We start from the raw sequence: 21,032 nt of genomic DNA on the forward strand, positions 1-21,032 counted from the left end.
CCTTCTGACTATGGGTGGGTTAGGACTTCTCTTGGTCTTTTCTGTGTCGAACACACAGATTGCAAGCCCAGTGCCACTTTGAGATCTTTGGCAGCAGTTAACTCTGCAGCTCACACACAATTGAGCCTGTATGATAATGAGTATTCAGAGACAGGTAATGCCTGAGGGGTGCTCACCAACCTAAGACAGAGCACCTGTGTGGCCTGGGCAGGCGTCTCCATGACGGGTAAGGTGACCTGCTGATGTCCCACACAACCTAAGTCAGAAGCTCATTTATTAGTAAAAGGGGGACCTGTAGGGCCCTGCCCCCCGGTTTTGGGTAACTGTTGCCTTCCTTGCTGACCTTGACCTTGATATCCTCCCTATGCTAAATCCCTCCCGGGTTTCACACTCCTGAATGCTTAAGGGAAGTTCCTTGTCTGTGTATCCTGCATAATGGGTGTGAACAGCTTAGATGCAAGATTGTAAAACATTGGTAGTGAACTTCTGCCCTCTGGGGTTTCCCATTGTGCTGTAAGCCTGTATTTAAGACCTCCTTCCTCTTTCAATATAAGGCATTTGGCATTAAAAAAAAAAAGACAAACAAATAAACAAAAACCAGAGAGAGAGAGAGAGAGAGAGAGAGAGAGAGAGAGAACATGTCCAAAGACCCCAGTTTTCTTCCCAATGGTGTTACCTCTATTTTTTTTTTTTTTTTTTTTTTTTTTGGACAAGATTTTACTCTGGCTGGTCTAAAACTCACTAGGTAGAACAGGCTGGCATTGGCAATGAACTCACACAGATCTGAGTACCTCTGCTCCAGAGTGCTGGTATTAAAGGGGTGTGCTATCATGTCTGGCTTTACTGCACCCTGTTAACAGTGTAGCATAGGTGTGATTTTGGGCTACTGTTGGTATATTATTTGGGGATGGAAAGGATAGAGGGGAAAGAAAGGGAGATGGAACAGGAACATTTTGGTTAAATTTGGGGTCTGACTGGGGGAATGGTGAGATAATAGAAACAATTAATGATTTGGTTCTAAGTCCAGAATATTTTATCTTTTCAAAACCATGTGATGGCAACATAAACGAGGACAGGGACCTATTGCTTGAAAGCTGTCACTGCCTGAAACCTACAAGCAAAGGTGTCCCCTGCCTGACTTTAATGTTGTTCCCCATAAAAGACTAAACAAGGCGTGGTGGTGGCACGCACCTTTAATTCCAGCAGTGGGGAGGTAGAGGCAGGCAGAGTTACAGGCCAACCTGGTCTACATAGAGAGCTTGACTGAAAAACAAAAAGGCCACGTCAGGTTACCACACTGTCATTTGGTGTTTGGTTTTATTTTGTTTCTCAAGACAGGATCGCACTATTGATGTAGCCCTGGCTGGTCTGGAACTGGCTATGTAGCTGAGAATGGCCTTGAACTCCTGATCCTCTGTCTCCACATCCCAAGAGCTGGGATTACAGGTGTGCTGCCAACATTTAGCACACGGAAACTGAGTGAGAAGCCTTTTTTTTTTTTTAAGAGAGTAGACACAGGCAGGGCATTCTGTCCTAGAGGTGTTAATTATTGAAATTAGAGGAGGGGGAAAGACCCTTTCTTTTTTACATACAATGTTTTTTTACAAAGATATATATATATATCAGTTTGTACATCCAAGCCATGGACTGAAGTATTGTGGAAGTGGCTGATGGAGAAGGGATATAGAGAAGAAAACCTGTGCTCTTAAGGTGGAAACTCTTGGAGCCTCTGTTTTATGAACTTTGAAACCTGAAACCATTAGGGACAGGGTTTAGTCAGGAGGAACTCTTTGCTGGCTGGACTTCCGATAAAGGATTCATGTCTAGAACATACAAAGAACTCCAAACCTAAACAAAAAATGTAACAACCGAGTCAAAACAGGCTAATGAACAGATGGCCCTCAAAAGATGAAGTTCACATGACCAATAAACTGAAACAATTAGGAACAGGGTTTGGCCACTGACCAAAAAGTTTCACTGAGTCAGTCCAAGGGCTGATTGAGTTCAGAAGCTCATATCTCAGATTAACTAATATTGGGGCAACTGTTCACTTGAAAATACAAAACAAGCTTAAACCTGAAACTGCAAGTGTGTGTGTGTTGGGGGAGGGGCAGCAGGGAAACAAGTTATAGACACAGCCATGGACTTTCTGAATGAGAACCAGGTTGCTCAACCTGACAGAGAAATGCAAATTAAAGCTGTTGAGATTTTATCTCGTTCTAGTCAGAATGGCAGTCACTAACAAAATAACAAGCGGTGTTGGTGAGGCTGTGAGAAACCCTTACACACAGCTGGTGGGAATGAGAACTGTTGTGGGGTGTTCACCAGAGAAGACTGCTCAGACATGGGTTTAAGCCAACAGGAAGTCTTTATTAGCTGGCTGGTAACTACACTGAGTGTTTGGGTTCCCAGTGTAGCCCTGAACCTTTCTCGGTGTGATTTTTTAAGCATAAAAACCATGTCCTGAGTTGACATACTTCAGTTAACAAGAACAGTTAGCCAGAAGCAGAACCACAGAAGCCAAAAACGAAGGTTAGTACATTTAGAGACTTTCCCAGAACTATGGACTTTAACGGATTAGGTCTTTGTTTTTATTTTTGGAAGGTGGTGCTGTCTATGTGCTGAGTTTTACAGCTGGAATGCCATTACCGTCATGGAGTCAGTTGTGCTAAGGTCTGTGGCCCTATTACAAAAACCAGTTCAGCCTCTGGAAAGCTGTGTGGAAGTTTCTCAAGAAAAACCTAGGCATGGTGGCACATACCTACAATCCCAGAACTCTGAGAGGTAGAAACAGGAAGATCAGTAGTTTAAGGTCATCCTTGGCTACTTAGGAAGTTCAAGACCAACCTTGGCTACAAGAGACTTTGTCTCAAACAAAAAGTGACAAACATCATCAACAACAAAAAGCACAAGCTGCCAAGGGACATGACACTACAGCAGATGGAATTAATATTCAGGTATCAGCCCACCAAAAGTTCAACTCTCTGATGGGAATGTCTCGTTCAGGCAAGACTTATGAGAATGTAGACTCCAGGAAGTCTTTCGCCTATGCTGTGATTTCACATTGTTGCTGCTACATGCTTTTCTCTGGTATCTGATATGATGTATTTATATGCGGGGAGTACCCTACTACCTGTGTTGTAGTGTGTTTATCTCATGATTACATCTGGATCTAATGGGCACTTATCTGTGGATTGTCAGGAAGATGCTGTATAATTTTGACACAGCCAGGGCCTATTGAGTTCCACTAAAAGACTATTTTATATCACAGCTCAGGTTGACCAAAGAAAATAGTTTAATCTCCCCAGCTGCCAAGACAGCTGTATACTATTAGCTGATATAAAGCTTGAAAGTAGCTTTAGATTAGACCTTGCTAATGGTTTTTTTAGAGAAACATTCACTATATTAGTTCACAAGGACATATTGAGCTATCTGGACAGATCATAAATACGAAAAGCTCAATTATTACTAGCTGGCAAATGATTTAGTCCTTGCACCCATTCCTGACCTCAATTTGTGAAAATATATCCTAACTAGTCAAGGCTACAGAAAATAACTTGATGCTGTAACCTCTAATGAGGGCTGCAGGTGTTCTTAATTAGAAGTTACACAAAGGCCAGAAAAATATATTTTAATATACAAAACACTTTTAGGGTTACTCTGCTTTGAAGAGTGCCAAAGTGAGCTCATATTAAGAAAATTAAGGCAGCCAGGTGGTGGTGGTGGCGGCGGCGGCGGCGGCGGCGGCGGCGGCGGCGGCGGCGGCGGCGGCGGCGGCGGCGGCGGCGCACGCCTTTAATCCCAGCACTGGGAGGCAGAGCCAGGTGGATCTCTGTGAGTTCGAGGCCAGACTGGGCTACAGAGTGGGTTCCAGGAAAGGTGCAAGGCTACACAGAGAAACCCTGTCTTGGGGGAAAAAGAGAGAGAGAGAGAGAGAGAGAGAGAGAGAGAGAGAGAGAGAGAGAGAGAGAGAAAAGAAAATTAAGGCAAACCTGAGTTCCATCCACACTTCAGGTCTGAGAGAGCCCAGCATTTATGACTAATCACAAAATGTTAGTTTAAAATGTTATTACACTCAGAAATATAGGATGTAGTACATGATTTTCCTTATTTTTCTTAGACTCCTCAATAGTTTAGTTTTATAACTCCTCTAAAATCTTTTATAAGACTATCTGTCTAGTTAGATAACAATGACTGGTTCTTTCTTTGCAGTTACGGTTACAGCCACACCAACTAGGGAGCTGAGATTTATTGCATGTGAGTTGTTGGGATTACTCTTATTTCATATCATTTACTGGAATGTGACCTTCAAATGTAACTCTTATATTCAACATGAAAGACTCTGTTGGGTACATATAGCTGTAAGAACAAAGAGATACAGAGGAGCCAACATGAGAGAATAAAAAGAAAAGTAACCATCTAAAGAGTGTGAGTTTTTTCCCTTCCTTAAAAAGCCCTCAGATAGAAAAAGTCTAAGTTTCATGACACTGTGGACTTTTCCCTTGAGCCCTGCCTGCAGCCTAGAAGCTGGACTCCTGGGCTGCAATAACAAACAAACAAGCAAAAGACTAAAAGTGGAGCTGGAGAGGTGGCTCAGCAGTGAAGAGCACTTACTCTCTTGCAGGGGCCCCAAGTTCAGTTCCCAGCACCTATATGGCAACTCACAGTCATCTGTAATTCCAGCTTCAGGGGATTTGACGCCCTCTTTTGGCCTCCACAGTCATTGCACATACGCTTAAAAGCAAAACACTCATATGCATTAAAGAAAAAGAAGTAAATCTTGAGAAAATAACAAGTTAAAAACCAAAGCCTAAAAATGGACCTCCTGCCTGACTCAGCTATACCACTGCTGCGTGGCACTTACCTAAGAACTCCAAATGAACACATCACAGAGAGCCTTGCACATCAGTGATTATTGTGGTACTGTTCATGACAACTAAGTTAGGGACCAACCTAAGGATGCCATCTGAAAAAAATAAAGAAAACATTGCTCTCTCTCTCTCACACACACACAAAGGAGTATTTTTCAAATCCTTTGAAGGAAAGTGGCTACAACAGGAGAGTAAGCAAATTAAACCAGTTTCAGGAGGACAAATGTCATAAAATGTTTCTCATTTGTGGTGCTTAGATTTTATAAAGACAAATACAATCATTTATAGATGACATGAGAATAGAAGCAAAACTGTCTAGGAGAACAAAAAAACAATTTTAAAAATATATAAAATAAAAAACAGAAAGCAAGCCGGGCGGTGGTGGCGCACGCCTTTAATCCCAGCACTCGGGAGGCAGAGCCAGGCGGATCTCTGTGAGTTCGAGGCCAGCCTGGACTACCAAGTGAGTCCCAGGAAAGGCGCAAAGCTACACAGAGAAACCCTGTCTCGAAAAACCAAAAAAAAAACAAAAAAAAAAACAGAAAGCAACAACAACAATAACAAAAGAGAAAACCTCACACCTTTAATCCCAGCACTCAGGAGGCAGAGGCAGGTGGATCTCTGTGAGTTCGAGGCCAGCCTGGTCTACAGAGTGAGATCCAGGACAGCCAGGGCTACACAGAGAAACCCTGTCTCAAAAAAACAAGAAACAAAACAAAAAACCTCAAAGCATTCAACAGGCGGGGTGTGGTGGCTGCAGTCTGCACTCCCAGCATACGGGAGGCTGAGGCGGGAGGATCTGGAAAGAGGAGAAACACTTGGTTAGTACAGTGTGGCAATGGCACAAGGATGGCAGAGGAAGAGCTAGAACAGAGTCCAGAAACAGCTCCTCACACAGATGCATGGTTGCTTTACGGCAAAGGTGACAGGACAGAGTAGTGGAGAGAAGGTGACAGCTTTTTCAATACATGGGAGAGTTGGGTCCTTGGGTGGCAAAAAGCCAGTTTTCCAAAATCCCGCGGTGGCTTTGTGGTAAGCCAGGTCTCTGTGTATACGTGTGGTGGTCTCTCATCCTTTATACTCTGACACCTTCCTTGTTCCCTCCCACGCCATCTGTGAGTAACCAGGACTTGGTAATACTCGTGCTTTGTCCCCCAGGAAGTTCTGTGAGCGCCCATGGGGGAAGGTGCTGGCCACCGAAAAGATTACCACCTTCCGGGGGGAGCAGACTGCAGGCTGTGAGTCCCATGCCTCTCACCTGAGCCCCAAGTCCCCCTGGGAAGGCAGGGTCCTCTGACGAGCTCTTTTTTTACCCACTGGTTTTTCAAGACAAGAGTTTCTTTCTCTGTGTAGTTCTGTAGACCAGGCTGGCCTGGAACTGAGAGCTCTGCCTGCTTCTGCTTCCCAAGTTCTAGGATTAAAGGCGTGCGCCACTAGTGTTCTTAACAACTGAGCTGTCTCTGTAGCCCCTCTCTGATTGGCTCTTTACCCTTTGGAGAAGTCCAGTATAGTGAAAGACTGATGCTCTGAGGTCAGGTTGCGTGTTATGTTTTTGTTTATTTGTTTATATGTATTTATGCGATGTGTGTGAACATTTTGCTTGTATGTAAGTATGTACGTATCACATACATGCCTGGTGCTGGGAAGGTCAGAAGTGGGCATTAGGTTTCCTGGAACTGGAGATACAGATGGCTGTGAATGAGCATGTGGGTGCTGAAAATCAAACCCAGGCCCTCCATAAGAGCAACACACGCTCTCAACTGCTAAGCCGCCTCTCCAGGCCCTTGCTTGTTTGAGGTCGGGTTTCCTGCTCTATGAGCTCTTGAAGAGGTTAAACTCTCCCACTTTCACAACTGGATTTAGGTTCCAGTTCTCTGAGAAGGACAAACAGGTGTTTTTGCCAACAAAGGCCCATTTATCTACAAGGCCCTTACGTTCAAGGTCAGAGAGAGAACAGACACAGAAGACCTAAGTCAGCCTCACGGTGTCTCAAGGACAAACCCAGCAGCCCTCTTCTGAGTCACGGCCAGGCTTGTGCAGATGTGTCCAAAAATAAGACTAAACCTCAGCCAATTAGAACTATACTAATGTAACTGCTGCTTGCTTAACCAATTGTGTAGCTGACCCTGAAACTCCCCTTAGCTGTGCTTAAAGGGAACCTACACATCCTTCTCGGGGTCATCGCCATTTTGTACAAGTGAACGACCACACAAGCATGGTGGCATAATAAACATTCTTTGTTCTTGCATACTATTTGAGTCTTGGGTCTTCCTTCCTCGTTCCCTCGGACCCTACAGTTTGTTTGGGAGAAAGCAGGAGCTGGAGCACCAGATGCCCTCAGGACAGGCGTGGTGTCTCATTTTGTAAGTCAAATTTTGTGTCTGCAGCCTGCTTGCGACCTTGGGGTGAGACAGACTAAAAACAGGAAAGCCAGCTTTCCAGTGAAACTTGCACAAAGGCCTGGTTCCAGGAGGTCTCTCTGCCATGCCCTTGGGGTGCCTCAGGACCGCCCCTTCTTGCTTCCTCTCGTCTCTGGCTTCCTGGATTGACAAAGTAGACCTTTGTTTCTGACTTGAGGTCTTACGGGAGGATGGGAGTCCTGTTTTAGGCCTCACAACCTTAGACAGGTTGGAGGCCTCAGAGGAGCGAAGCCGGAGACCTCCCTTGAGTTTTCTCAGAACGTAAGCTTGCAGGTAGAAGATCCCTCACCACCTCACTACCCAGTCTGGACTTTCTCTACTCCCTTTATGGCCTACACCCTCCAAAACCAGGCACCCCATCAGTGGGCCAGCATACGCTACCACCTCAGTGATAGAAAGGGGTCAAAAGGCTTGTTCCCACGAAGAAGAGCCCTAGCACTCGAGGAGGTTGTGGGGAGTCAATATGTGCTATAGAGTAGGCACAAAATAGGGAGGGTCCAGACACAGGAAGCAAGCGGGGTTGGACTCCACCAGCCACACTCACAACAGCCAAGGCAGAGATGACAAAGAACACAATCTTAGCACCCGATATAGAGTTGGAACAGCCCAGGCTAAGGTCTGGGGCTGCTGGCCCAACAGACATATTGGTCATAGGGCAGGTTTCTCAACATGCAGCCCTTTCTCCTCCAGTCCATAGGCTCATGGTGGCTGGGTAAGTATCTGTCCACATGGAATCTGAATCAACGTGGTCTGTGGAGTTGATACAGTTAAGCCCATCAGCCCACTCATGACTCATAAAAATAAACCACAGTTCCTTGACCTGCTGAAAGCAAAACAACCCCCACCCCCAAAAAAAACTGCCTTTGGCTGGGAACACGCAGGCGTTTAGGGAAGAGCATGGCAATGTATCTTCCTTTTGGGGAGAGGGTGTATGGCGGGGAAGAGAGGCGGGTTAAGGGAGGGATACAGCCCGGAGGGATGGTATCTCTCCACCTGCCCCTTTGGGTCCCCGCAGCCTTGTGGAGGATGCTACAACACTGAACCCTCTGGACCACAGGTGCTGGTCCAAGGCAGGGCCAGTCCAGGAGGATGGCGGAGCTGTGCTGTCTGTGAACCAGGGACTGGTGTTGCTGCTCCCAGGGAGCTTCCGGTGGCAGAAAGCCCCACTTGTTTCCCATCCATGTGGGTCCTCGGCGCCAGGGTCCTCCTTGTTTTTCTTGTCTCCACGCCTCAGCGCTTTGGTGAGGGCTAATGAGGGTGGGTAAAGAGCTGACGGAGGAGAAGGAGGGGGTGTGTGTCAGGGACTAACTCTGCCACCCTGTGTAGGATCCGTGACCTCCTTGAGCCTCAGTTTCCAGTGATGGGGTTATTGTGAGGAGCATCACAGAGCTGGGGAGGGATTCTAAGTGTGCAGCTGCTCACCGAGTCTTCCAGGCGTTTCCTCCCACCTCCCTCTAGGATTGGCTTTTGTGGAGTTGGGACCTAAGAAGGTGTTGCAGCTGGCTTCTCTCCTATACCACTGTCACCAAAGTTAGGCAGGAAGCACTCTGAAGGCCCCTGTAACGTCCCAGTGGCCTTGACTGGATACTTCGAGCGGCTCACTATCTAAGGCTCTTCTGCAGGAATCTCCAGCTGGCTGGGCTCCATGGAACCGAGAGGAGTCCTGCAAGGCCAGACACAGCCCTTGCACCCTACCACACAGGATCCGAAGACAAAGGCATGCCCTTTAGTTGGTCATGTCTTGGCATGTGTCTCTGAAGCAGGGACTGCGTCCAGGAGCACAGGCCAAATGGCCTGTATTTCCATCTGGCCCGGAAATGAATCTCCCATAGCTCTGGAGCTCAAGTCTAGATCAAAATCCAGATGTCAAGGTCTGCCTGGGCAGAGTCCAGGGCTCCGGGACTCTAAGGCCAAAGCTCTGCTGGCAATGAGATCTGCTCACTTCCTCCCAGGCCGCTGTTCCTCACAGGGCCCCGGACAGGCCCCTCCAGCCAACCTTGCTCCTCCAGACCCAGGGCTCTGTGTTCCCTTCCTTCCTAGTGTTGCTGTCTTTAATGCTTTTACTGCACCAGTGTAAGAGGCATGAGGGTTCTGCTGCCCTCCGGAGAGTGGCAAGAAATTTCTACAAGTCTTTCCAACCTGCACTGAGCTGTTCCAGCTGCTCAGGGATTCCACAGTGAGGCCACACCCAACCACATGCGAACAGGATGCGGGCTTCTACCACAGACAGACAGACAGACAGACAGACACACCCATGGGAGGAAGACTTTCTCTCCTACCAGGTGTTGTGAGATGTGCAGCTTTTGGGGCGCAGCACCCCATCTGTCCAGGCCCCCCAACTCTGTCTATCCGTCCCCCACACCTGCTCTAACTTTTTCTAGTAGTGTTTGCAACTGAGAACCTGGGGCTTTATGCATGCTACCCCCTCAGTCTTCAGCTTGTTCTCTCAATGGGGGCAGTCCCTAAAATACAAAAGCAAGGTACCCCTGGGGTACCAGAACAAGAGCCTGGCCCTAGTCTGCAAAGAGGGGGGGGGGAACTCATCCTCAATACTCTGCTCATGTTTCTACTCCCTCCAGCAGTTACACAATAATATCTGCACTAAATTGTACAGAACATGGCACAAACTCCCCACCATATATGGAAATATTCTGTTTTGTTTTCCCTGAGACCTCTTTCTAATAAGTGAATACAGGTCCACTTTATTTATTTATTTATTTTGTTTTTTTGAGACAGGGTTTCTCTGTGTAGCTTTGAGGCCTGTCCTGGATCTCACTCTGTAGTCCAGGCTGGCCTCGAACTCACAGAGATCTGCCTGGCTCTGCCTCCTGAGTGCTGAGATTAAAGGCCAGTGCCACCACCGCCCGGCCCGCTTTATTTTTTATACTGCAGTATAATGTACTTCATTTTCCTCAGCACAGCCCCCTCTTGATGGCAGCTTCTCATTGTCCAGGGTTAACAGCATGGGCATGTAGATCTTGTGGGAGGGAGTAGATTAGTTTCTTCAACTAAATTTCCAGAATCAGAATTGTGGGGCCAGAGGATAGGCCCAGTTCTAAGATTTATGTCTCCACTGGCCACTCCCAGAGAAGCACCCCCCCCATGGCATTGATATAGTCTTGGGGGGGTCTTGATTGGGTTCATATCCTCCGCCAATAGCAACAGCGGAGAAATCAAAAACACGGCAACAGTGTCAACCCTTGAAGGAGGGCATTTCTGGTGAGTGAGGACACACACATACACACACACACACATACACACACACACACACACACACACACACACACACACACACACACACACACACACAGAGCAGGCACTGAGAGAAAAAGACCCTCGGCAAAGCAAGGGGTACTCCAAAAGCCGGAAAAGGCCAGTCTCTTCTCCAAGGCTGGGGCTTTTGAAGTCTCGCAAGTTTTCCTCCACTGCTTTAGGGTTGGTCAGTGTGAAGAAAGACAGGTCGGTAGACCGGCCCACAACTGTTTGTAACATGTCCTGACCCAGCCCGGAACTCGTCGAGCAGGTCCATCAGCAGGAGGCCTGCTGGTGGGAGACAAAAGCCTGCAAGGCCTTTGCTTTAAGCTGCCCGGCTTTTGTCTCAGATGAGGAGGGTGAGGAAGAAGCCGGCTGTCTGGGAAGTACACCACCTTTGTTACCTAGCCCCTCCCCCGTGGGAAGTCTGTCTGTCTAACTCCTGGTCTCTCAGCACCACACTCACCTACACCAAGTCATGATCCCATCTCTCAAGAGCATCTCTGCCCTACAGGCTCTAGTGTGACCCAGAACTAATGCCCCAACACCTGTCTAGGTGATTCTCACCCTGGGCATAATCCAGCCCTCCATGGTCACCTCTTCCTTTCAGAACCATTAAGCCCAAGCCCTACTTTCTGCCAACACTAAATGAAACAAGTGGGTTCTCTGCCATCTTGCTTTTTGGTCCTGTGCTCGGCCTGAGTCCTGGCTTCACTTTTTGCACCCAGTTCCCACCTGACTAAGGAATGTTGTACATATGTCGTAACCTCGCACGGTCTAGCCTCCCTAGGGAGGAAGGATGTGTGTCTTAGGAAAAAGTACTAACTGAACAGCCAGTCTCTGGGGCAGAATGTCCAACTGGATTTAGAAATCATGCTAAGCCTCTAGCATTTGTCCATCCTTGGGTGGCGGGCCCCATGGCCAGCTCGACCCTCTTTCTAACCTCCTGCTGGATGCTGGGGCCAGCCACTCTACTGTTCCTCCCTTGACCTGAGTTCAGATCCCCAGCATGCACAGAAGAGCCAGGCATGCCAGTGCTCTTACAGACACACTGAGAAGGAGAAGGCAGGGGGATCCTTGGGGCTTGCTAGCCAGCCAGACTAGCTGAAAGGCCAGTGAGAAGGTCAGTGAGAAGATCCCACCTCAAAAAATCAGATGGGAAGCAATAGAGGAGGCCACCTAAGGACCACCTCTGGCCTCTGCTTGTACACACAGGGGCAAATACACCTGGAACATGCACACATACACACAATTTGTGAAATACTTTTAACATAACATACCATTAAAAAGATTTATTTATTATCATCATTAGTGTGTGTGTGTGTGTGTGTGTGTGTGTGTGTGTGTGTGTGTGTGTGATTGCCACATGCACAGGCACCCTAGGAGGCTAGAAGGTATTATGTAATTGGTAGTTTTTACTCTTTACTCTTTGGGGGGCCCACCACCCAGCTCCCAAATAAATCACACACAGAGGCTTATTCTTACTTATGAATGCCCAGCCTTAGCTTGGCTTGTTTCTAGCCGGCTTTCCTTAACTTAAATTATCTCGTCTACCTCTTGCTTCTGGGCTTTTGTCTTTCTATCTACCTTTCTTTACTTCTTACTCCATGGCTGTTTGTGTAGCTGGGTGGCTGGCTCCTGTTCTTTTCTCTCTCCTTGATCTCTCTGTAGCCACTGCTGGCCTCATATTCTCAACTCTCCTGCCTGAGCCTTTCACCTGTTGGAATTACAGCCCTGGATCAGCAGACCTGGCTGCAGCCTAAGGAATATACATCACTGGGTTTGTGTTTTGTTTTTTTAATCTGCATTTCTGCTGAGTCTTCTCTCCTAAGTCTTTTCATTATAAGGTGGATGGTCCAGTTGAAATGGACCTGATGTGGAGGTTCGTTCCTATATCACCTTCTCCAGGGAGCTGAATAGAGAGAAGCCCATACCCCACTGGCTTCCCTGTGCCTCTCTCCCTCGGGTCCCCTTATAGCCTGCTGAGTTTAGGAGGGGATGATCAACAAGCCTGATTTGAAAACAAGGTAAAGGGTGATTGGATGGAGAAAGAGCAGAGACCAGTGGGGACACAGCAATGGGCACAGAGCAAAGGGAGGAGTGCCCTCCAGCTGTCCTGACCTCTTCTCACCGAGGGTGGAGGGTGGGGGTGGCAGGGTTGCTTCTGCTGTTTTCACAAATGAAGACCAGAGCTACCAGAGTGAGTTTCTCCAGATCACAGAGATTAGACCAGAGAACTGGGAGGCTCTGTCAGGAGGGCAGAACTATGTATGCAAGGGCCCAAGGGTGGGTTCTGAATTCAGGTCATAAAAATCAAGAGTAAAGTAGGGTGTGTGTGTGTGTGTGCATGCCTTTAATTCCAGCACTTGGGAGGCAGAGGCAGGCAGATCTCTGAGTTCAAGGCCAGCCTGATCTACAGAGTGAGTTCCAGGATAGCCAGGGCTATACAGAGAAACCCTGTCTTGAAAAATCCAAAAAGAAAGGGGTTAGAGAGATGGCTCAGAGGTTAAGAGCACTGGCTGCTCTTCCAGAGGTCCTGAGTTCAATTCCCATCAACCACATGGTAGCTCACAACCATCTGTAATGAGATCTGGTCCCCTCTTCTGGCATGCAGGGATACATGCAGGCCGAACACTGTGTACATAATAAATAAATAAATCTAAAAAAAAAAAAAGATAAAAAAGAAGAACCAAAATAAACAAATAAAAAAATCAAGAGCTAATAGAGGTCTAGAAAGGGAAACTGATTTGCCCAGAGCCACATAGCAAAGGTAAATGCAGAGAAAGCCAGTGCAGTAGTAATGACCATTGTTTATGATTTCTGTCTTCCCATCTACCTCTGCAACGACCTTCTGCCCTTCACCTTCAATCTTGGTGATGTGTACATCCTCAAGTACCTCTGAATTTTGAGCTAATGACGTTCAGCCTGTAACAACCTATCAACAAAGATTAACCAGCCTCGTGACCTCTGAATGGGTCGTGCCCAGAGGAATGCAGTAGCTATCTTCCCTGCAGAATGCAGTAGCTACATTCCCTGCGGGGAACATGGTCAAGAGGAAATGAGGCTAGCCTGCAGGACTGGCTCAGCCAGATCTCATTTCCTTTCCGACAAGGTAAGAAGTTCAAATTCTCATTCTCATTCTCCCCTCCCTCCCTCCCTCCCTCCCTCCCTCCCTCCCTCCCTCCCTCCCTCCCTCCCTCCCTCCCTCCCTCCTTCTCTCTCTCTCTCTCCCTCTCTCTCTCTCTCTCTCTCTCTCTCTCTCTCTCTCTCTCTCTCTCTCTCTCTCTCTGTCTGATAGGGCCTCACTGTGTCTCAAACTCATGGCGATCTTCTACCTCAGCCTCCTGTGTGCTGAGATTACCTGTATGAGCCATCACACCTCCTCATTCTGGTCTTTAACCCAGACCTTACATGTTGCCAAGGCCTGTGTTCACTGTGGTTGATGGGACGCACTTGGTCATTGCCCTGCTTTCTAAAGGGCCCTTAGAACTTCTCTACCTAGCCAGGCAGTGGTGGCGCATGCATTTAATCCCAGCACTCGGGAGGCAGAGGCAGGTGGATCTTTGTGAGTTCGAGGCCAGCCTGGGCTACAGAGCGAGTTCCAGGACAGGCTCCAAAGCTACACAGAGAAACCCTGTCTTGAAAAAACCTTTTCTACCTTTCTTAGCAATAGCAATGCTAGAATCTTTTGATCGCACATTTGGCTTTGCTCCTAGCACACATTCCTTGGACTCTCCTTCAGGACAGCCATGTCCTTTGTTCTAGTAACGTGACTCCTGGATGGAAGCTGGCCACTAGGAAGACAAAAAAAAGCATGAGGAGAACCTAGGAACTTGCAGCCTCCCCAGCCCAGTCACACCAAGAGTGACGACGGGCTAAAGGTTTGGCAGATCACAAATGGTTCACATTTGTAATCAGCATCACAAGATGAAGACTCCCCAGAAGAGCAGTGTTTGGGTGAGCCTCTGGAGAGGTAACACAGGGAGGTGTCTGGGGGTGCATTCAGAGAAGGCACAGGGTTTAGCTTCTACCGCAGCAGCCTGCCTCTGCCGCAGAAGCAGAAGCAGTTACGTCATCACCCGTCGCCAGGTGCCTTTCCACCATCAACTGTGCGACATGTGCACCCCGTAAAAGTGCCCGCCAGGCACGGCTCGCCCTCTTGCCTCGTCCACCTCTCTTGCCTCTTCATCCCTCTTTGCCTCCTCTTTTCTCTCTTGCCTCTTGCTCTCGTCTCTCTTCTTCCTCTCGTCTGTCTGTCTGTCTGTCTGCTTGCCTCTCTCATGTCCCTACTCTGACATGGCCTTTTGCTTTTTCACCCTCCCCTCCCCCCATAAACCTCTCGCGCTAACTCATGGTGTGTTTGCTTACTGGTGTACCTTGGCAGGGCCTGCCGAAAGGTACCCACTTCGCCTTTTTTAAATTTATTTATCCTTTCATGGAGTTCCCCTCCCCTTCCCACAGGCTTGCCCGTGTGTGTGTGTGTGTGTGTGTGTGTGTGTGTGTGTGTGTGTGTGTGTGCAAGCATGAGAAGGCCAGAGGAGGACACTGGGTTTTTTCTTTTCTCTATCCCTGAGGTTACAGCCGTGCCTGGCTTTTTACGTGGATTCTGGGGATTCAAATTCAGGTTCTCAGGCTTGCACAGAAAGCCCTTGTCCATGGAGCCATCTCCCCAGACCCAATATCCTTTATTACTACCTCTATTGATTATGATTGAACCCAGAGTCTCACGCACGCAAGGCAAGTGCTCTACTAAACAATTTCAACAGCACCCTTTCTGTATTTTCCAGAGTGTCTCACTAGTTTGCTCAGGCAGGCCCAGAATTTTTGTGATCCTTCTTTGTCAGCTCTGAGTGCCTAGGATTACAGGCCTGAACTACCGGGCCTGGATAGAACGATCATTTTATAATAAACTGCAAATGTATGCTTCCCCGAGCCCTGTGAGTCATCCTGGCTAAGGAGTTGCGGCTGCCTGCCGCACAGGTCCTGGGAGTCTACAGCCAGCTGGTCAGGAGAACAGGTCACAACCGGTTAACCTGTGATTGGTGCTGGAGGTAGGGCCATCTTGTGGTCGAGTCCTTAGCCTGTGGCATGCAATTCTGGCTCCAGGCAGACGGTAACAGAATGAGTTACACTCGAATCATCCTCCTGAAGTGCCTGTTGGTAGGGAGAGTCCATACAGCTGCTATCAGATGTCGAGTGCTGAGAGAAGTGATGTGTGAGAAGGAAAATACAGCCTTTTCATCAGACTCGGTAAGAACACAGTCAGAAGACCCAAGAACATCATGAATGAAGGTCACGTCTGAATATTTCCCATGGACACTTAGGCCAGAAACCACTGAAGATTCCTCCAGTAGCGCAGCTAACCCAGATGGCCTTGGGGTGGCTAAAGGGTGCTCAGTTTCCTAGCCTCATTCTTGTAGGACAGCAAGAACAGTCTCTCCTGTGCACTGACTCCCTTTGGCCTGTTTCAAGTCAAGCCAATCAGCCGGTGGTGCCTGACACACGGGATTCAAGAGGACACATCCGGGATGTACTGTTTCAAGCACCTTGGTAACAACTGAGATGCTTTTCTAACAGTCCCAGGGCAAGAAGATATTCTAGAGGCACTGGTGGGCCTGGAGGGATGGCTCAGTGGTTAAGAGCACATACTGTTTTTGCAGAGGACCCAAATTTGGTTCCCATCAACCACTTCAGGCTGCTCACAACCTCCTCTAACTCAAGCTCAAGGAGATACGATGCCTTCTTCTGGCCTCTCCGGGCACCTGCATGCATGTGTACATAACCACACAGTAGAACCACAATTCAAAATAAAAACAAATCTTAGAAAATGAAGGAGACACTTCTGTCCCTTCCTTTAGGGATCACACTGTCGTGACAATGCACCCCCAGTGAACTGGAATTTCCTCAGGAATCTCCTGCTGGGAGGAAAAGCTAACTTGTCAGCCAGAGAGGAAACTGTCTCCTAGAAAGAGATTTCCCACACTGCTAGCATCTTGTTAGATGACAAGTGTAGCATGAATTTTAATACCACTGAATACCACACAATACCACTACAGTGGAGAGACTGGAGCCAAGGACAATGGTGATGGGCAGGACCACTCCTGAGTAAGGACAGTTTTGTAGTGCGTATCCCCTGCCCTCTATTTAAACCTAAACATGTTAGGATGCTAAAGACCTGGGGGAGGGGCACAGGACTTCTCAAGTACCCACACTGAATAAATCTCCATTTCCTGCTTTTCACTATGACTTGTTTAATTGGCTTACTGAGGACTGGTGGCACTCAGGTTCTGATCCCCCAACGCCAGTAACACTGGTTTAAAGCCACTGGTTAAACTATCTGGGCTGGCAAGAAAGTCTACATGGAAAAACAGCATGGAACCTACACTGTGACTCCCTGGCACAAACGGCTCTCGGATCCACCCTTAACTATCCTGACATTTGTTGAGAATTGCAGACTGTGTCAGAAAACTGATAGGGACCATTTTATTTTGAAGTGGGAATAGATACTATGGAGTGAGTACCTGTGAGGTATTGGTCATGAGTTTAAACATATCATCTCTCCTAAAATTGTCTTTACACGGTATCATTCCCACTTACAGATAAGAAAAATGAAGATTCTAATGAGGAAACTTTTGACTTCTGGGAGGCATGTGTAGCCTGCCTCCCCTTCCCCCCCAACCCCCCACTACCCAAACCCTTTAAATTAGAAGAGAAACCACAGTTACAAAGATAGGGTCATTTATTCATGTTATATTACTGCATTTCAAAGGCAAAAATACAGTTGTCTGTTCTGAACATCAAGGTCAGAGACAGCTCCCCACCCCCGCCCCCAGCCCCATTGGTAAATACACACATTTGCATACATGGGATGTCACAAAACATACACAGCATCACAGGTGTCTAAACAGCCCAGTGGCCAGTGCAGACCCTGCCAGGCTGAAGGCCAGCACAGCATTGCCTTTGCCTTCCTGTGGCACTGATCTTTCCCAAAGGCCACTCTACATAGGTCACCAGCAAAAATATAGACAGAGAAAGGCACAGCACGTGACCTTCACCGGGGTCCGAGCCCCCAGGTGAAGGAAATGCTCCCCGACTCCTCAACCCTCCAGCCCCCAGGGAAGCTGCTGAGGACGGCATCTCCTGGGCCAGGCAAATGCCCAGGCTCCACTGTCTCTTAGTTGTGCCCCGGGCCTGAGGTGCCCCAGAGAATGCTGGAAGGTGGAGGGACGGGCCACACCATTCCCCTTGGTTCTGAGAATGAACCAAGCCAGGAGGACCAGCACAGGGAAGAGGCAGTTTCGCTTTAGGAGTAAGGGAGGTGACACAGAAGACCCCACTCAGCATGTCTCCCTTCCTTTAAGGCACTTGGGAAAAGTCAGGATCTGGGGACAGGAAAAAAGTCCTCTCTGTTTCCCCAAAGCCAGTCTCCGTTTTAATGGCCTTCTAGAGGCACGGGGAATTGAGAGAGCACAGACCTTACACAGCCTGCCTGCTTTGGCTGGGATAATAGCTTCTAACCCACACATTAAAAGAAGCTTCTGGAAAAAGCAGCAAGTTAGACACTGTGATGCTCAAAGCAATAAAGGCACAGGTAAGATCAGGGCCATCCCTCCGCTCAGCATCTACACTCAGCTGGAGACCAGACTGTAATCTTAGGACCTCTACCCAGGCTGCACTTCACAAGCCCTCCCAGCCTGATGGTCTAAATGCCTCGGGTTATCTCACCCCTCAGCACTGTACATCAGCACAGGTGAGTCACCCCGGCACTGTACATCAGCACAGGTGAGTCACCCCGGCACTGTACATCAGCACAGGTGAGTCACCCCAGGCACTGTACATCAGCACAGGAGAGTTACCCCAGCACTGCACATCAGCACAGGTGAGTCACCCCGGCATTGTACATCAGCACAAGTGAGTTTGTGAATGACCCCGTGGGTTAGATGGAGGAACGGGAGCACCTGCTGAAACCCTGAGTGGCGATGGGGGGCTTTATCGGCACCAGGATTCTCAGGAAGAGCAGGGTGTGGGTTCCGGGGAACTTTCTAGACCTCTAATTAAAAGGCACAATCATGCTGGAGAATGCAGTCTGACCCTGAGTGCCCCAGGACATTTTGGGGGAGAAAGCAAAGGTGTGAAAAGGGAGAAGGAAGAGCAGGAGGAAGGAGAGAGCTGCGACTTTGGTGGGTCAGGGAGTGTGGTACTAGGCTGAGGGATGGTAAACAAGGACTGCTGAGATTTTCAACCCCACAGCCAGGGCCTGAGGGGTCAGTTCTCGGAGGCTGAGGGCCCCTCCACCCGGCCCCCCTGGGGGAGAGGAGGGAGCGTTCTGCCAGGGAGGCAGATGCTGTCTCCCGAGTTCCTGACCCGGAGGTCTGGCAGGATAATGCTGACCTGTATGCTTTGCCCTCATCAAGGGGCCTGAGGGTAATTTTGCTCTTTGTAAAACCTGGCCTGCCAGCCAAATCAGAGGCTCATTTGTGACCACTACAGCATACATTATTTTTCTCCCTAAAAAATAATCAATCCCTTCCACACATTTAAAATACCACAAGAAAAATACATAGGAAATTCAAGTTTACATAGCATGCCTAGAAAAATAAATTGTCATGACTTAACACTCAATAGCTATTCCAATTTGGATCAACATAAAATCAAGCTATAGCATAATTAGAAGCACTCGATTTATTCTTTAAAACACTACAAACTGCTTCTTAAAAAACAAACAAATAAACAACCCCCCCCAAAACAAAACTTTACATTCAGAAATCAGACAGGGATCTGGAGACAGGTCATGTGAGTGGGAGTACCCAAGCTCCTGCTCTGAGTGCAAGCCTTGGAATCCACACACTAACAGAGTACCAAGCTCCAGGCTCAAGTTTTAAAATTTTTTTGCTAAGAAAGCACACACACACCGTGATTGTAATAGTTGCATACAATGAGAGGACATAGGACAGGGACAGAACATGAGACTGATTGAAATTTTGATTTTTTTTTTTTGTATTAAAAATTCAAGATTATCACATCAATCTGAATCCAGCAGCAGTCTCCAATTTGTCATGAAGTATAGACATCACTGATTAAAGCAAAGTTCTTACCCATTTCATAATCTAGCAGTCTCAGCAGTGGGAATGTGACTCACAGTCACTACGTTTTGATCTGTGTACAGTTCTGCCTCTTTGGAGACTACACGATGGACATGTCCAAGAAGCCTCCAAAGGCTGACCATTTTTACACTGATAAACACCTTGTAGAATTTCATCCAGTGCCGAGCCAGGCTGGGAGCAAATGTTACATTCACCCTGGGCATCTGGAAAGGTGTCTGAATGATAGCAAGGAAAACTACCATTCAGACTGTAACAAATGAGAGGGACCAGCCCAGTCGACGGGCAGAGACACACACTGGAGGTCCCTGGCCATTTTAAGGTCTCTTATTTGTTCCAAACTGCTATCTTGGTGTCCCGATGTCCACTGTGATTTTGGTATATAATGGGTCTCTTTGTACTGTCAACACCTTGTAGGCAAGTGAGTTCAAACCATCAAAGCGCATAGTTTCCTTTGTGTGCGCAATCCGGTCAAACCTACCAGGAGAAAACGTGCAGAGGGAGGGAGGGGTTAAAACGATTGTTAGGAAACTGGCCAATGTCTAAACACCTTCCCCAACCAACACCTTTGCCCAGCATGGCTACCACAGATGGAGTACCTCACCTCACTGGAGGAACAGGGCCCTGTGCAAAGCCTCTGACTTACAGCCTGCCCCATTTGAGAGGAGGAAGAAGGAGGAGGAATGAATAGGAAGCTGGAAAGATGGCACTGGCCATCTACATGGTGGATCACAGTCCCAGAGGACCAGATGACCTCTTCGACCTCTGAGGGCAGCAGGCACACATGTAGTGCACACACTCACATGCACATAAAACACTCATATGCTGTGGGATGGTCTGTATGTCAAATTGCTCTGATTGGTCAATAAATAAAACACTGATTGGCCAGTGGCCAGGCAGGAAGTAGGTGGGACAAGGAGAGAGGAGAATTCTGGGAAGCGGAAGACTGAGGCAGAGAGACTCTGCCAGACGCCGCCATGACCAGCAACATGTGAAGACGCCGGTAAGCCACCAGCCACGTGGCAAGGTATAGATTTATGGGAATGGATTAATTTAAGCTATAAGAACAGTTAGCAAGAAGCCTGCCACGGCCATACAGTTTATAAGCAATATAAGTCTCTGTGTTTACTTGGTTGGGTCTGAGCGGCTGTGGGACTGGCGGGTGACAAAGATTTGTCCTGACTGTGGGCAAGGCAGGAAAACTCTAGCTACACTCATATACATAAAATCAAATAAATCTAACACAAAAAGAAACAAAAAGGACCCACGCAGAACATACCTCTGAGGATTGGGCTCATTTTTCTTGTCTCTTGAGTGTCGTATCATGCGACACCTTCCAACTACAGCATTTGGGCGTGATATAGACATGCCTTTATGAACTATTCTGC

The 21,032-nt window shown here is 47.9% G+C and overlaps 1 protein-coding gene and 1 long non-coding RNA gene across 2 annotated transcripts in view; one reads left to right on the plus strand and one right to left on the minus strand.

Annotated features, from left to right (window-relative positions):
- Positions 1–17,259: 17,259 nt before the first annotated feature.
- LOC143271831 (uncharacterized) lies at positions 17,260–21,028 on the plus strand. Its single transcript, XR_013049058.1, has 2 exons — positions 17,260–18,357; positions 18,423–21,028. It is a non-coding gene; the product is annotated as an uncharacterized LOC143271831 (long non-coding RNA).
- B4galt1 (beta-1,4-galactosyltransferase 1) overlaps positions 19,208–21,032 on the minus strand; it is a 48,056-nt gene continuing 46,231 nt past the window's right edge. The window contains exons 5-6 of the mRNA XM_006975333.4: positions 20,924–21,028; positions 19,208–20,121 (exon numbers count right to left, since the gene is read on the minus strand). Coding sequence (XP_006975395.2) covers positions 19,989–20,121; positions 20,924–21,028 — 238 coding nt within the window. The 3' untranslated portion in view covers positions 19,208–19,988. The remainder of the gene's footprint in view (positions 20,122–20,923; positions 21,029–21,032) is intronic.

Source organism: Peromyscus maniculatus, chromosome 2 (assembly GCF_049852395.1).
Source record: "Peromyscus maniculatus bairdii isolate BWxNUB_F1_BW_parent chromosome 2, HU_Pman_BW_mat_3.1, whole genome shotgun sequence".
Lineage (NCBI taxonomy): Eukaryota > Metazoa > Chordata > Mammalia > Rodentia > Cricetidae > Peromyscus > Peromyscus maniculatus.